Genomic DNA, 13410 nt, shown 5'->3' on the forward strand with positions numbered 1-13410 from the left:
ACCGCTGGAGCTCGTTCCTTCCTCCCGCCATGCCGGTGCACGTTGGTGCCCAGGCAGCGCCAGGCCGCGAGAAGCCGCGGGCGGGCCGGCGATAAGAGGGCAGGCTGGTTTGCTCCTTCCAGGACCCGCTGGCCGGTGCGGCGGCGAAGGGTTCCCTCCCCTTCCCCTCAGAGGGGCTAGGGGGAGGGGGGGCTGGAGGCGCCGCCATGAGGCGAGCGCTGGGCGCGTCGGCGCTGAGGCGGGCAGGTCCCGCCAGCCCGGAGCGGGGCGCAGGGGACCCCGCGGAGCCGGTAGGCCGCGGCCGTGCGAATGAATGGAGTCTCAGGAGCCGGGGACAGGAATCTGGACGGGACCCCAAGCGAAGCCTCGGGGGGCGTCCGGCCCCGCTGCGCCTTTCCCGCCCCTCGGCCTGAAGCACCTCAGCAGGGCTCCCGCGCGTCCCGGCCGCCGAGCCTGTGCCGCTGGCGACGGGTGACTCCAGAATAATGTGAGAGGTTTAAAATCGCAAAATCATTTTTATTCTTCCCCACGAATGAGGGGTATGTGAACTGTTCCCTGCTTTTTCAGTGCATTTCAAATCTGCATAGCGTTTTACGTGCTAATATGTAATCTCAGGTGTTCTAAAATCACAAATGCATCTCTTACGAGGTTTGCTATGGTGAAAAAGAGCATTAGGCAAGATTAAATTACCTCATGGGTACAGTTTCCATTAAATATGAGAAGTCTTATCCCACATTTGCAGGATGTGTGCCCACACATTTATTCAGATTAATAAAGCAGGGGCTCGTCCTGTGGCAAATGGGATTACTTATGAAACATATGTTGTATTAAGTATGTAGTTACTACAGCAGCCAAGATCTACTCTCATGTAGTGCTACGTTAAGGTGACGTGACACATCTCCAAACACTTCACGTTAAAGATTTGCAGCCTTTAATCCCAGCACATGCCGATGCCTGCCTTTCTCCACTTGGAAGTTAAAGGTGTCCGAATAAAAGTCTGTGAAGACAAGTCAGGCATTTATCTTGTGAGCTCTCAGCTGCTCTTCAGATCCTGAACTTCTCTGCATAATTTTCACCATTTTATTCTATAAGCCCACTTAACTGGCATACACATTGTCTTCCATATTGGCCGTTTGTCTGGAAAAGCTAAGTTTCCAAGCCACAGTGTATCCTATTGCCATTTTTTCATGTTTATCTATTTCCTGTCTCTTTTTGTTCTGCAACCTTCTCCCATGGTTGACTTCACTTCCAAGATGTATCCAAACACTTTTTTTTTTCACCCTTACAGCCAGGCTTAGCACAGCCAGGTCTGCCGACAGCAGAACGTGCCTAAAGATAAGCTCCTCTTGCCCTGCTTTTGAGGCTGCGCCTCTTCCACAGCAGCACAGCGCAGGGATCAGAGGTACCACACGCTGAAAAGCTCAGCTTTTATCATTAGTAGCTATTATTTCCGGGCGGCTGGCGCGCTGCAAGGCCCGGGCAACGGCAGCTCTCCCCACGGGAATAGGCCCTGCTCGAACCGCGTTGCCAGGCCCGGCAAGGGCAGCGCAGCGAAAGACCTCCCGGTTGCGCCCCTCCTCCGCGGCAGCCCTGGAACAGTAGAGCCGGGGCACGTTTCCGCGGTAGCGGCCAAGCGGCCCCGCCCCGAGGCGGGGAGAAGAGGCGGAGTGCAGGGAGAGGGAGGCCCTTTTGTAGGCCGGAACCCTTCAGCCGCATCTTCCGTTTTTGGCCGGAGCAGTGCGGCTCGGGGCGCTATGGCAGCGGGGCCGTGGGGCTGGGGGACCGCGGTGGCGGTGCTGGTGCTGCTGCTGCTCGCGCTGCTGCTCGGTGGCGCGCGCCGCCTACGGTGCCTTACCGTGGCCGGCGGGGCTTGCGCCGACCTGAGGGGAAGGGCGGGTGGCGTCCGCGCGCTGGTAGTGACGGCGCACCCTGATGACGAAGCGATGTTCTTCGCCCCTACGGTGCTCGGCTTGGGCAGGGCCGGTGCCCGCGCCGCGGTGCTGTGCTGCTCCGCAGGTGAGCGAGGGAACGCGCCGGGAACGGCGGGGCACCGGCCAAGGTGGAGGCCGGGCTTCCCGCCGTGACGTCATGGGAAGGCCGCCATGATGTCTTCCACGCTGTGTGTGTGGGCTGTACCGTGGGGTCACCCACTGGCTGGATGCAGGCATGTGATGCCAGTGCTGTGCTGAACCTCACGGTCCTTTAGGTCTGTGCTGCCATCACCGCATGACAAAAGTTGTGGCTGCCCTATCCCTGGCAGTGTTCAAGGCCAGGTTGGACGGGGCTTGGAGCAGCCTTGTCTAGTGGAAGGTGGCCCTGCCCAAGGCAGGGAGTTGTAGCTATAGGAGTTTTAAGGTCTTTTCTAACCCAAACCAGTCTGATTCTATGATATCCATAGAATCATGGTGGAGAAGGTGATGTGTCATCCACCTGCGGTTTGATGTCATGGCTCCAGCTTGTGATGTGGTGGTGTAACATCCCGCACTTCTTGGAGAGCTACCACAGATGGGCAGCTTTAGTCAGAATGTTACTTTCCGCAGAGTATCAGCAGTGACATCTTCCTCTACACCTGAGCCTCACGCAGAGGTTTCACAATTCAAGCCTAGGCACTTTCAAACTGTGTGGAAGGGTCAGTATGTTATACAAAGGTGCTGTTCAGCATGGCTTTTTGACATCTGTATTTCCATCATCTTGCAGAGGACTTACTTTGTTGATCCAGTTTTAATATCATAACGATATATTTGCTGGAACTCATCTAAAAATTACTAAGTTGTGTAACGCTCTAATAATGGAAAAATAGCCCTGAAGGAAGCCTGAGGTCATGCTGTCCGTCAGTCTGATGCAGCGCTGATGTCTCTTCAAGTGCTGCAGAAAAAACGTCTTGTTTGTTCTACAGAACTTACAGGGAGGTTCCTCAGCTTGTGCAGGCCGAGTAAGTGAGGTATTAGCTTTTCTTCAAATCACTTTTCCCTGAATCATTGGTGGAATTTAAGCTCATTTGTTTATTTTTCCTGTCTGCCATGAACATGGAAACCAAGGTATCCCTTTGTAGCAGTCTCTTACATATTTTAACGCTGTTATCTGCTTTTTCTGTCTTATCTCCCCCAGACTAAACAACCCTATTTCTTGCAATTCTTCCTTATATATAAGGTTTTCTAAGCCTCTCATCATTCTCACTGCTGTCCTTTGGACTCTTCCGGTTGGTTCACAGCTTTGAAGTGTCGCAGTCAAAAACTGGAAGCAGTACTCCTGCTGAGGCCTTTCTGTGGCTAAATAGAAGGGGAAGATTCTTACTTGCCCAAGACAGTTTTTCACTGCATGTAGCAGTCTTATGTTCTTCTTGTGAAGATTATTTTTTTTTCCCTGCAGAGCAGATACGTAATCAGTTATTACATTGTTCAGCTTTTTGTGCCTAAGAAACAATCTCATTTTAATTATCTTTCACACCATACTGCTGTACCAGAAATTATGAGCCTGCTATGAAAAGTAAAGGTACTGTTTTGATGCTTGTTGAGAGGACTGTCTTGGGCTTCCAAACATTTACGTCTTGCTCTGATAGCAACTTACATTTGGGAAAAGGGCCCTCTGAGGTTTTTGAAAGCTCCAGCTAGTTCCCTGCCAACTTTCCTGTTCTTGCTTTTCAAAGCTTTCTGTCATAACAAACCATCTAGGTGAGAAGACAGGGATTAAGCTATTGTTGAAGTCCTGTGGTGTCATGGCTTTACTGTACCTCCCATTCAAGATTTAGTGCAGAGCTTTCAGTTGTCTTTGCTGATGGACAAAGGTCTGTGGATCCCATTTGGCTGTTTCACAGCTATGGAGAGATTACTGAAGTGCAACTCTGCCATTTCAGTGTGGGGCACTAATATACTGCTGCTATTAGAGAACTTTCCAAAGACCTGTTGTGCTTCTGTTTATTTTGTTAAACTTTCTTTTACTCCTGATTCAGCACTGTGAAACTTTTAAGTGTGTTGGACATTGCCTTCTATGTACTCTCTTGTGTATCTCTGTAGCAAAGCTAGCAGCTCATACAGGAGAGTACATTCATTGAGCTCATAGATTTTTCCATGCCTCTAATTAGTCTTTGGGGTGATTCAGATGGTTCATCCTCTCACTGTTGGTGTGATTGATGATAAGTGCATTGATCAAAGACTGCAAATTGTAACATTGAAATAAAATCATTACTTAGAAACCATCATGCTTGCAGTTTTCAGATGTCAATCAAAACTACTTAGAAATGAATTAGAGTTGCAGCACCATGGGAAAAAAAAAAGTCTTTTACATGCTGAATAATCTTCTATTGAAATAATTACTCATTCTAAATGTGCTTTGCTCTCTGTAGTAACTGACTGTTGCGAGTGCTCCATGGATGAGGTCCAGCAGCATCAGCTGGTTTTGCTCTCAATAGCTTCCCATTTTTTCATGTTAACATTTGTCTATTCCTGATGTCCTGATACATTTCTCAAGCTGTGGAACACAGATATGTTCCCTGAGTTCAGTAGAAGTGAGGGATTTTGAGAGCAGGCGTACTATTTGGATAAAACATCACCTGCACTCAGCTTTTACACTGCATTGCAGCAAAAGCTATGTTATCTTAAATCACTAGTATTGTTAAAAAAATCACTAGTATCATTGGAAAAAGTCAATCTAAAGTAAGTCCTGCCTGTACTCAGTAATCCATCCAGTGAAGGTGCCCACACTTCAATTTAGTGAAGCTGGAACTTGCAATCTAAGCTGTAGGCTATGGACCTGTTGTGTTCCTCAGCAAACCCACAGATAATCATTGCCATAGTCTTCTAAAACCATTCACTCAGGAGTCTGCAGGAAGAGGTGGTGTTTTTTTTTTTTCTAGTTACTCTCCCTCTTTGAACATTTGACAAAGCTTGCTAGTGATGGATCAGATTGCAACAGTGCTTGAGAGAAATGCTGGATTTGGATGACTCACACCCGCAACAATAAGAAGTTACAGTGCAATTCAAGACTTGAATCATACATTAATTCTCAGCTGTATTTTGTTCATTTTATTGCTTCAAAGTTAAAATTGGATTGCAAGTACTGCCCCGCACAGGGCAGCATTCTGGAAGGGGCCATCACAGCTCTGGCATGGACTTTGCATGGCTCATGCCAAGAAAAAATAAGGGACTGTCAGGGCAAGGTGAGAAGAAGATAGTAAGGAAAGAGGTGATGTATAAAGATCATGAATACCATTTCCCTGCTTGTTGTTGAGCTTTTCCCAAATGCCTTATCCAAATTAGGTTTCCTGTGTTTTGGTTCTCTAAGTTGTTTGCAGTCTTACCATTTTAGTTTCTTCCTGAATTTCCTGTGTGAATGATGCTGAAAAATCTTTGTCTTAAATCAGAGATTGTTATGATGGAATTCCTCCTTTCCTCAAGTCTTTTTCATTCTATCACTGTATTCTGTTATAGTGTCATAATGTTGTATGACAACTGCTGCTCATAAGAAGTGGTCCAGACTATTGTAAGCTTCAGTCACTTAAACACAGCATGGGTCAGGCTTCCTGTCATCTCAGCAGTTACCCTGAGCTGAGCTGGGTGTTGCTTAGGCAAAAACGGTGGAGTTTGTTCCGTGCAATTTATCTGTTGCTCTTTTATTTCATGTGTGATGCTCACACTTAAAGCTTTGAGAAAGAAAAGAGGAACTCTTTCCAAGCCAACCTTAACTAAGTTTGATGGCGTTGCTGTGTTTTCTACTTTCAGGAAATTACTACAATCAAGGAGAGATTCGTAAGAAAGAATTGGAACAGAGCTGTTTGCTTCTGGGGATTCCTGCTTCCAATGTAACAATCATTGATCACAGGTAACATGTTTTCATTTACAACATAATTTCATTGCAGTTTTAAATGGGAGGGGTAATGTTCACTTTAAAGTTGAGTGAGAGACTAAAAAGTCTTGAGGAAACTTAAAAAAGACCATATTAGATATTTGTGTTAGCTCTTAACATAGATCTGATCAATGCAGAAAACAATTCAAGGGTATAATGATGATCATAATCCCTATATTAAGCTCTGTTGATACAGCATGGAGAATAACGATAAACACACTTGTTAGGATTTGGCACAGTGTGTTTGGGCAGCATGATCACATCCTCTGACACTTGTTGCAGTGTTATAGAGACAATTGTAAATTCTCTGCATTGCCTTTGGCAGCTTTGTCTGTAGGTGAGTCTTTGCAGGGTTGGTGTGGAATTCTGTTATATTTATAATCTGGTTTAGTCCTGGCTAAAGACAAAAGTGAATTGCATTATTAAAGACAGTCCATAATAACATGTTAGTAAGATTCCGTCAATTTAAGCCATGTAAAAGTTCTGGTTTTTCTAAGGTGTGATGTTGTTTTCTTTAGTTGTGTGTATATGCAAAAGTAGGTGATAAAGCTGAGACTTCTTTTTTTTGAGATTAGTTCAGGAACTGTCTTCTGGGCAAGCGATTAAATGCTTTGAATCAGTGAAACTCGGAATTAACATTGTAAAGGCCTCTTCAATTGTCCAGTCCCTGTTTATGTAGGGTTCATAGGAGCTGAACTAGATACTGATTGCTAGGAAACACAGTACAAGTGATTGTTTCAATTATAAACAGCCATTATACAATCCATACGAATATTTGTGAAGAAATAGCTTTAACAGAAACATACTGATTTAAGGCCACACCAACTAGGACAGTTAGAGTTGAAAAAAATCTGGCTCCAGGCAGGCCCTTTTCCCATGAACATATTTTCCCTTGAGCTAAGGCAACAGAAACCACAGTCCAGAACATGAATCTTTTGGAGTTCTTTGCTTTTTTTAGCTTTAGGTTTTCTCTCCAAGTTTTCAGCTCACTTACAAAAACAGCATAGGAGTTGTTTTCCTTTGGAATGAAAAGAGGTGTTTCCGTTCACTTCTCATGAACTGGTTTTGGATAACTTCAAGTTTTGTTTTACAATCATACGACAATGCCCAAAACATTTTGGGGAGGTATAAGGAAAAAAGCTGCTAAGCTTTGCTAAGCATAAAGACTGCTCAATGCACCATGGAGAAGTGCACTGGCCTTTCATCTGTTAACCTTAGTATGTGATGTGAGGTTCCTGAACTGCTCAGTCACTCCCTACTACACACTGCTTTTTGCCAGTAATGCTTTTGTTTGCTCTGTAGGAAGGTGAGGCTGTTCAGAGAAGTTGCTTGGATCATGCTTCTTTGTTACTTTCATTGCTATTATTACACATATTTATACATGATTTCCTCTAGTGAATAAAGTGCCTGAAAAGACAGATCCATCCTATTGCCCACAGCTCCAGGGCATGGACCGGAATTACACCACTGTTCAAAGAAACAGGTTTAGATTTGAGGTCTCTATCTCTGAGGTTAGAGTGCTATGAGATAAACATCAAATCATCTTTGTTGTGCATTCAGGGAGCAAACTGAAGTGAAGTTCTTGCTGAATTTTGCTCAGAGCTTGTTTGCACAGTGAAGTCGAGTGTGTTTACAGTGCATTATTTACTCTGCAATAACTCGCCAGCTGGATGCTCTTTACGAAAAACATCTGTGGATCAGGTGTTAGCAGAATGGTAAAGGATCAGGAATTATTTTTAGATGACGCTGACTTTTTAGAGTAGCTAATTTTTAAAGTACTGTTTTCCAGCAGTTTAGACAAAGCACTGGGAATCAGGGTTCTTGAAACTTGCTCAAAATCCCTGGATTCCTTAAGGTCAGTAGCTTTCCTATGCCTCTGTTGTGACTTCTCTAATTTATAGATCGTACAAAAATATTTGCCAGTATGGCATCATGTGAAACTTGCTAAATTAATAAGTTATCTACCACTAGATTTCCGTGTAAATTCATGTCTATGTAATACATTTCAGGAGGTTGTTCCTCTTCAGTATCTTTTGTAGGCACTGTTTAAGGTCAGAGCCCTTTAGCTTTTTTTGTTCCCTTCCTAATTCCTCAAAAGGTAATTTTCCACCAAAGTAAAGAACTAGTATATTGCTTTAGGACTGCTGCTGGCCTGCTGCCCATCTAACATTTCTTCTACAACACTGGATGCTTTACGTTATCCAAACTGCAGATTTGTATTTTGGTGAGGAAAGCCCAAAGGATTGCTAGGTCTGGATCTGCTCCAGCCATTGTAGTGTGGAGCTGAGTCATGTTGCTTCCTCTTTCTTTGTATGATCTACAAGTGAGTGAGTAGAATTTTCAAGATGTAAAAGGGGAAATACATGTGAAAAGCCAGGTGATTGACTTGCTCTGTAATTTCACTTGACCAGGCAGGTATAAAATCAACATGACATTTTGAATTGCCTGTGAACTTCTAAGGAGAAAGCTTTTGTCAGTCAGCCTATGATGAAATCTGTCTTAAAGATCAAATCCTTATTAAGCAGTCCCCTGCCTTAAACAATGTCTCTCAAGTACAGCCAGGATTTTTAGGGCAGGACTAGGTCAGTCCCTATCAGACAACTGTTTTGCACTGATTCTTTAGCAGGTGCTTGATGTTGTCACTGCGTTTGTTACCTCAATTAAAGACAACTAAAATCTTCTGCACAGATAAAGTCACAAACTGCACCTATGTTTCAACCCTAGAGACTTGAATCTCCTGCAGGAAAGTTCTTCACTGTAGAAGGCATGTCCAAGAGTGGAAATGCATTGTTGTGCAGCACCCAGTTACTGTAGGTGAGCAGACGGGCATGCAGGCACCATGCTCCAGACTATTTTAGAGTAGAGCACTTGACTGTTCCTACTTGATACCTGTAAGAATACTTCCTACTGTTCACTTGTGAATAGTACAGGTCAGGAACCACATTAGCAGAGGTATCCCCTGAGCTGTCATGTAATGATCGTAGCTCCAACACTGCGCTGACTGAACAGCTGCTTGTAAGGGAGACAAAGTTTTACAGGCCACTTGTGTTACCATTCCCACATGAGGCTCAATGCTTAGGGGAGCCCAGCTAAGAACTAGGGCCTGTGTTGTTCAAAGTTAATTTCTGTACTGAAACAGTTATTTCTGCTGCTGGGTGAGGGAGGAGTAGCAAGAGAGCGAGGTCGGAAACTCATGTAAGATAAAAGTCACTTCATTGATTGTATAAATGGCAATGTAAACTCTGTGATTCTGGTGCGTTTTTATCATCTTATGTGCTGCAGCAATGGACATCCTTGTAGCTGTAAAAATGAGAGATCATTTGGTTTATCCTACTTACAATACCAGCTTAATTTCCATAAAGTCTGGTATAGTTCTACAAATCTTCAGTGAAGGGAAAATGAACACAGCTAGCATACATGCCTGTAATGCAAACACAGACTAACGCAACTGAAAAATCTGCTACAGTGATATGTCTAAAATAATAGATAAATCAGATGCTGGACATTTCTGTGGTGGCAGAAGGGTCTAATGTATAAAGCATTTGGCTGCTCTGCAAACAAAACAGGACATTCATTTTCACCAAAAGTTCTGTTTTTCTTTAGGCATGTGTTAGACTTTGCTGCCAGATTTAGCTTGATTGCTAAATTGCTCTGGTAATGTATGAGCAAATGATCCACTTAAAAGACATGAGTACTTGCTGAGCAGGGCAGAGCTCCCTCATCTTGAGAAGAGCAAATCTGAGTAACTGATTTGCACTTAAGATGTGCAGCAAAGACAAGATTCAGCTTTGCAAAAAGAGCTTGTAAACAAGTAAAAAGTGAGTCCTGCATTATCATAAAACATAGAGATGTTTTCTCTTCTCTTCAGAATATGCAGAAAAGAATACTTCTGTAACAATGTGAAGAGAAAATATGTTCACCAAAGAGCTGCTTTGTATGCTGCTCTTTGAGGTGCACTGCTACATGTTGTCTTGGTTGTTGCTCTATCTGGTCTTGAGAACATAGTGAGATGAAGGTGTTCTAGTCTCCAAAGCCAGTTACCGGGTCGCAAGTTATTGCCGTGGTTTTGGACTTGCGAATGTACTTTGCTGGAAATTTACTCATAGTTGGGAAAACTCTTTGTAAGTAACTAATCTGTGAATACCTGCTCCTGAGCTAGAAAGCACTCTCGCAGTGTGTGGAAGACCAGGAATTAATATCTAATTGATCTAATATTAAGAGTTAGTTAAGCTCCCATTAACACTGGGCACATGTGCCAATGCTCTGGCTGTCTACTAATCTGTAAATTACACATAAACAGGAGATGTTTTCTAAGCTGTTTTCACTTTCTGAAGAGAACAAGCAAAAAGGAAGCCCAAATTATTCTCTTTTTCTAATATCTGGTTTGGGTTCATGGAAAGATAAATATCAGGCATTTTACTGCAGCTTCTGAAGCTTTTGTGCATGGTTGTACTGGACAGAAAGTAAAACTGATTATTTGCATCTTTAATATGACAGAAAATACTTGGCCCAAGTTTGCACTGCAAAGAAAATAATAGCTGAGATTTGTGTAAACTGGAAGATTTTTCTTTCACAGTACAAAGGCCCAGTGCAAATAATGTTACATCTGCTTCCAAGTTTCCATGGAAATGGCACTCCATTCGCTTTTGTATTATTATTTCATTTAAGTCCGAAAGGCCTCTGATTAGACAATGCACAGGAGAGGGAGGACATCTGCCCATGCAGAGTTACAGGCTTTCTGCAGGGTTTTTATGAGGCTGCAGAAAGGCTCAAATGCTCTTTTTTTTTTTTTTTCCCCCCACATAATAATTCTTTGTTGTTGGGTTTGGTTTTTCCCGTACAAGGTAAATGGGCTTTAGTGCACTTCCTCATGTTTAACTCCTAATGAACTTCCTTCCATGAGCTCCCCATGTCAGAGAACTGTCTACAAGATCATGGGAAAAATATATCCTTAAATAAATAGTGTGTGTGTCTGTGATGATCAAAAAGATATAAAAAAACCTCAGCCCCTTCAGAGAACAAAGAATGTAACTGGAAATTTAAACCTTTTAAATAAAATTTAGAAACATAGAAACATACAGACAGTTGTTAAGTTTATCCCATTGATCCAGTTAGGTTTTACTGTATTTGGGTGGTTTGTTGATGGCTTTATTGATTTGAATGCAGGGTGCTGAGTATGTGAAAGCTTCAGATGCAGCTGTCTAGTGAGAATATTTACTGCAAGTAAGAAAGGCTCAAAACTGAGGGCACCAGGAGAAGTGTAGAGGTAAAATCCTGGCACTGGATTTTTGCCTCAAAATTTGTCTGGTGGCAAAGCTGTCAGTGATCTCGTAGCAGTTTCTGCCTCACTTATTTTCAGCCCTGTGTTATCTTGCTGAATGGGAATTAAAAAAAAATCTATTTATGTGTTTCTGATCAGAAAAGTCTGTCTTCTTTCCCTGTTCTCATATTTCATGCTTTGGGATTATTCTACTGAAATAATTGTGGTTATTAGTTACATTTTGTCCCAAGTTCCACATGGTATAATGGTTTGACATTTCATTGATAATTCTAAGAGCAGATGCTTGTGTTGATTAAAATTGCTGCCATGCTTTATTCTAGAAGACCTGCATGTTTCAGTAGTGAGTGATGGAATTCTCCTCATCTCAGTTAGCTGGAAAGGTCTTTATTTTTTGCAGAATTTTCTTTAATTAAGAATGGCATTTGTGGGACCAGAAAATCTTGGATGCAAATTGGTCCCACATTCAGTATGTATTACAGGGAAATCAACCTACATCTTTTGAATCAAACATAATCATGCTGAATACGAACATGCTTTACCATGACAAGGCAGCATGGAGCCTTTGTTAGTCAGATGGGTATTTGATGTTTAGGTAGTCACTGTAGCCAGATTTCACTGCTGTTTAATGTAATTCTTGAAGTTTAAATTGTTTTCTTTCAGAAAAGACAGTAAGGTATTTGGCCACCTATTTTTATTTACATTTCTAAATAAACAGCTAGTTTTTCCCAAATGCTTATCACATGGCTGTTCATGCTGGTATTTTAGGACACCAGAACACTTTATACAAAGGATTATATCAAAGTCTGCCTTATGGCTTCTGCTTTTATAAGTGTAGCTTTATGCAATAATTTAAGAAGAAATTCTCCTGGGGATTGAGATGTCTCTTTGCCCTCCAGGAAAGCTGCTTTCTGAAACAGAGGCTTGTATTGCAGTGAGTTAGGTTTAGCTATTTTGTCCTAACTTATATTTCCTTGTTGAGAAAAATATCTGCCCTTTCGCTTCCCTCGGGTGTCTGTGAACTAAATCCTTTCTTAGCTTTCTAACACAATTAACTTCCTTGCTATCCAAAAAGGGAGAAGGATCTGTGGGGAAAGGGAGAATAAGCCTTTCAGTGCCAAAGGGGCATGTCCCCCAGATTACCTTTGCAGACCAATGAGCAATGGTCCTTCTCCAAACATTCAAGGATCCTCTTTCAGATATCAACAGAGACCTGTCAAACCATGTCAGTGAAGTCACAGCAGTGTTTGATTAAGAGCAAGAGTCTGGCCAGAGAAGCCAAGGGCTCTGAGTAAATGCAAGGGAATGGAAAGAGTAGTGCTAAAGGACACAATGTCTTAAGAGAAATCAAATCAAAATACTAAGCATTGAGATTGATGCTTTTAATGCTCAATATTATTTTAGCAGAATAAAAACCATAAAATATTGATCTCAAAACATGACAGGTGAGAAGAGGGATCGTAGCCATCCCCTGAAGCTAACGCAAGCTTGATTCAATTTAAAAAACGTCATTGCTGGGAAGCTGATAGTAGGAAAAGCAGTAGGACTGTTTCAGGAGTCTCTGAAACTGACTAGAGCTGAAGACAGGGATAGGGCACTAGAACAGAGAAATCCACTAGAAGTCGTATTTTCTTTGTTCTTTCTTAGTTCATATCTTCAGAAATGTCTTTTATTTCATTAATGGGTTGTAAAAGTTCCACCCATATGTTAAAGGCAGGCATCTTCTCTGGAACAAAGCAAGCTGTATTGACCCATCCTGAATTCATGGATGGTTCACATCCCAGCTTTGCTGTCTCCTGGTAATACTAACAGATATGCTGACTGGAGCAATTCTGTAACATGACCGCTTGTGTCCATGCAGAAGGAAGTGTCTTTGGGTTTGCCGGTTTCCAGGATAAAATTCAGGGTTTCACATGGAAATATTTTGAATGTACTTTCTTGATGATGCTAGTAAGATATAGAAAGATACAATCATTAGATTAAAGCTATTATCAACAGTTATACCTTAAAGTCCCCTTTTAAACATGGCAAACTATAACAACCCTATTTTACTAGTTCCGCAGTGGAAAAATATGGTGTGTTTTGCCAACAGACACCCTGAGGAAATAAGGGAGAATGACAGCATTTCCCTTTTGCCCCTGGAAGGTTCTCTGCTTTGATAGCCCAGCAACATCACTGTTAGTCCCTCTTTTTAACCTGCAGCTCCAAGTGCCTTGCAGTTAATTATAGCCAGACAGATCTTTTATAGAGAATATGATCAACTCTTAAAGAGTAACAGTTATGTCAAATAA

At 42.6% G+C, this 13410-nt stretch overlaps 1 protein-coding gene across 1 annotated transcript in view; it reads left to right on the forward strand.

Annotated features, from left to right (window-relative positions):
• Nucleotides 1–1702: 1702 nt before the first annotated feature.
• The window catches only part of PIGL (phosphatidylinositol glycan anchor biosynthesis class L), a 56718-nt gene continuing 45010 nt past the window's right edge, over nucleotides 1703–13410 (forward strand). The window contains exons 1-2 of the mRNA XM_061470244.1: nucleotides 1703–2016; nucleotides 5718–5817. Of these exons, the coding sequence (XP_061326228.1) occupies nucleotides 1755–2016; nucleotides 5718–5817 (362 nt within the window). The 5' untranslated portion in view covers nucleotides 1703–1754. The remainder of the gene's footprint in view (nucleotides 2017–5717; nucleotides 5818–13410) is intronic.

The sequence above is a fragment of the Pezoporus flaviventris genome, unplaced genomic scaffold (genome assembly GCF_033815535.1).
Source record: "Pezoporus flaviventris isolate CSIRO_AGI_PZ_B2104156 unplaced genomic scaffold, CSIRO_AGI_Pfla_v1 ptg000063l, whole genome shotgun sequence".
Taxonomy (NCBI): Eukaryota; Metazoa; Chordata; class Aves; order Psittaciformes; family Psittacidae; genus Pezoporus; species Pezoporus flaviventris.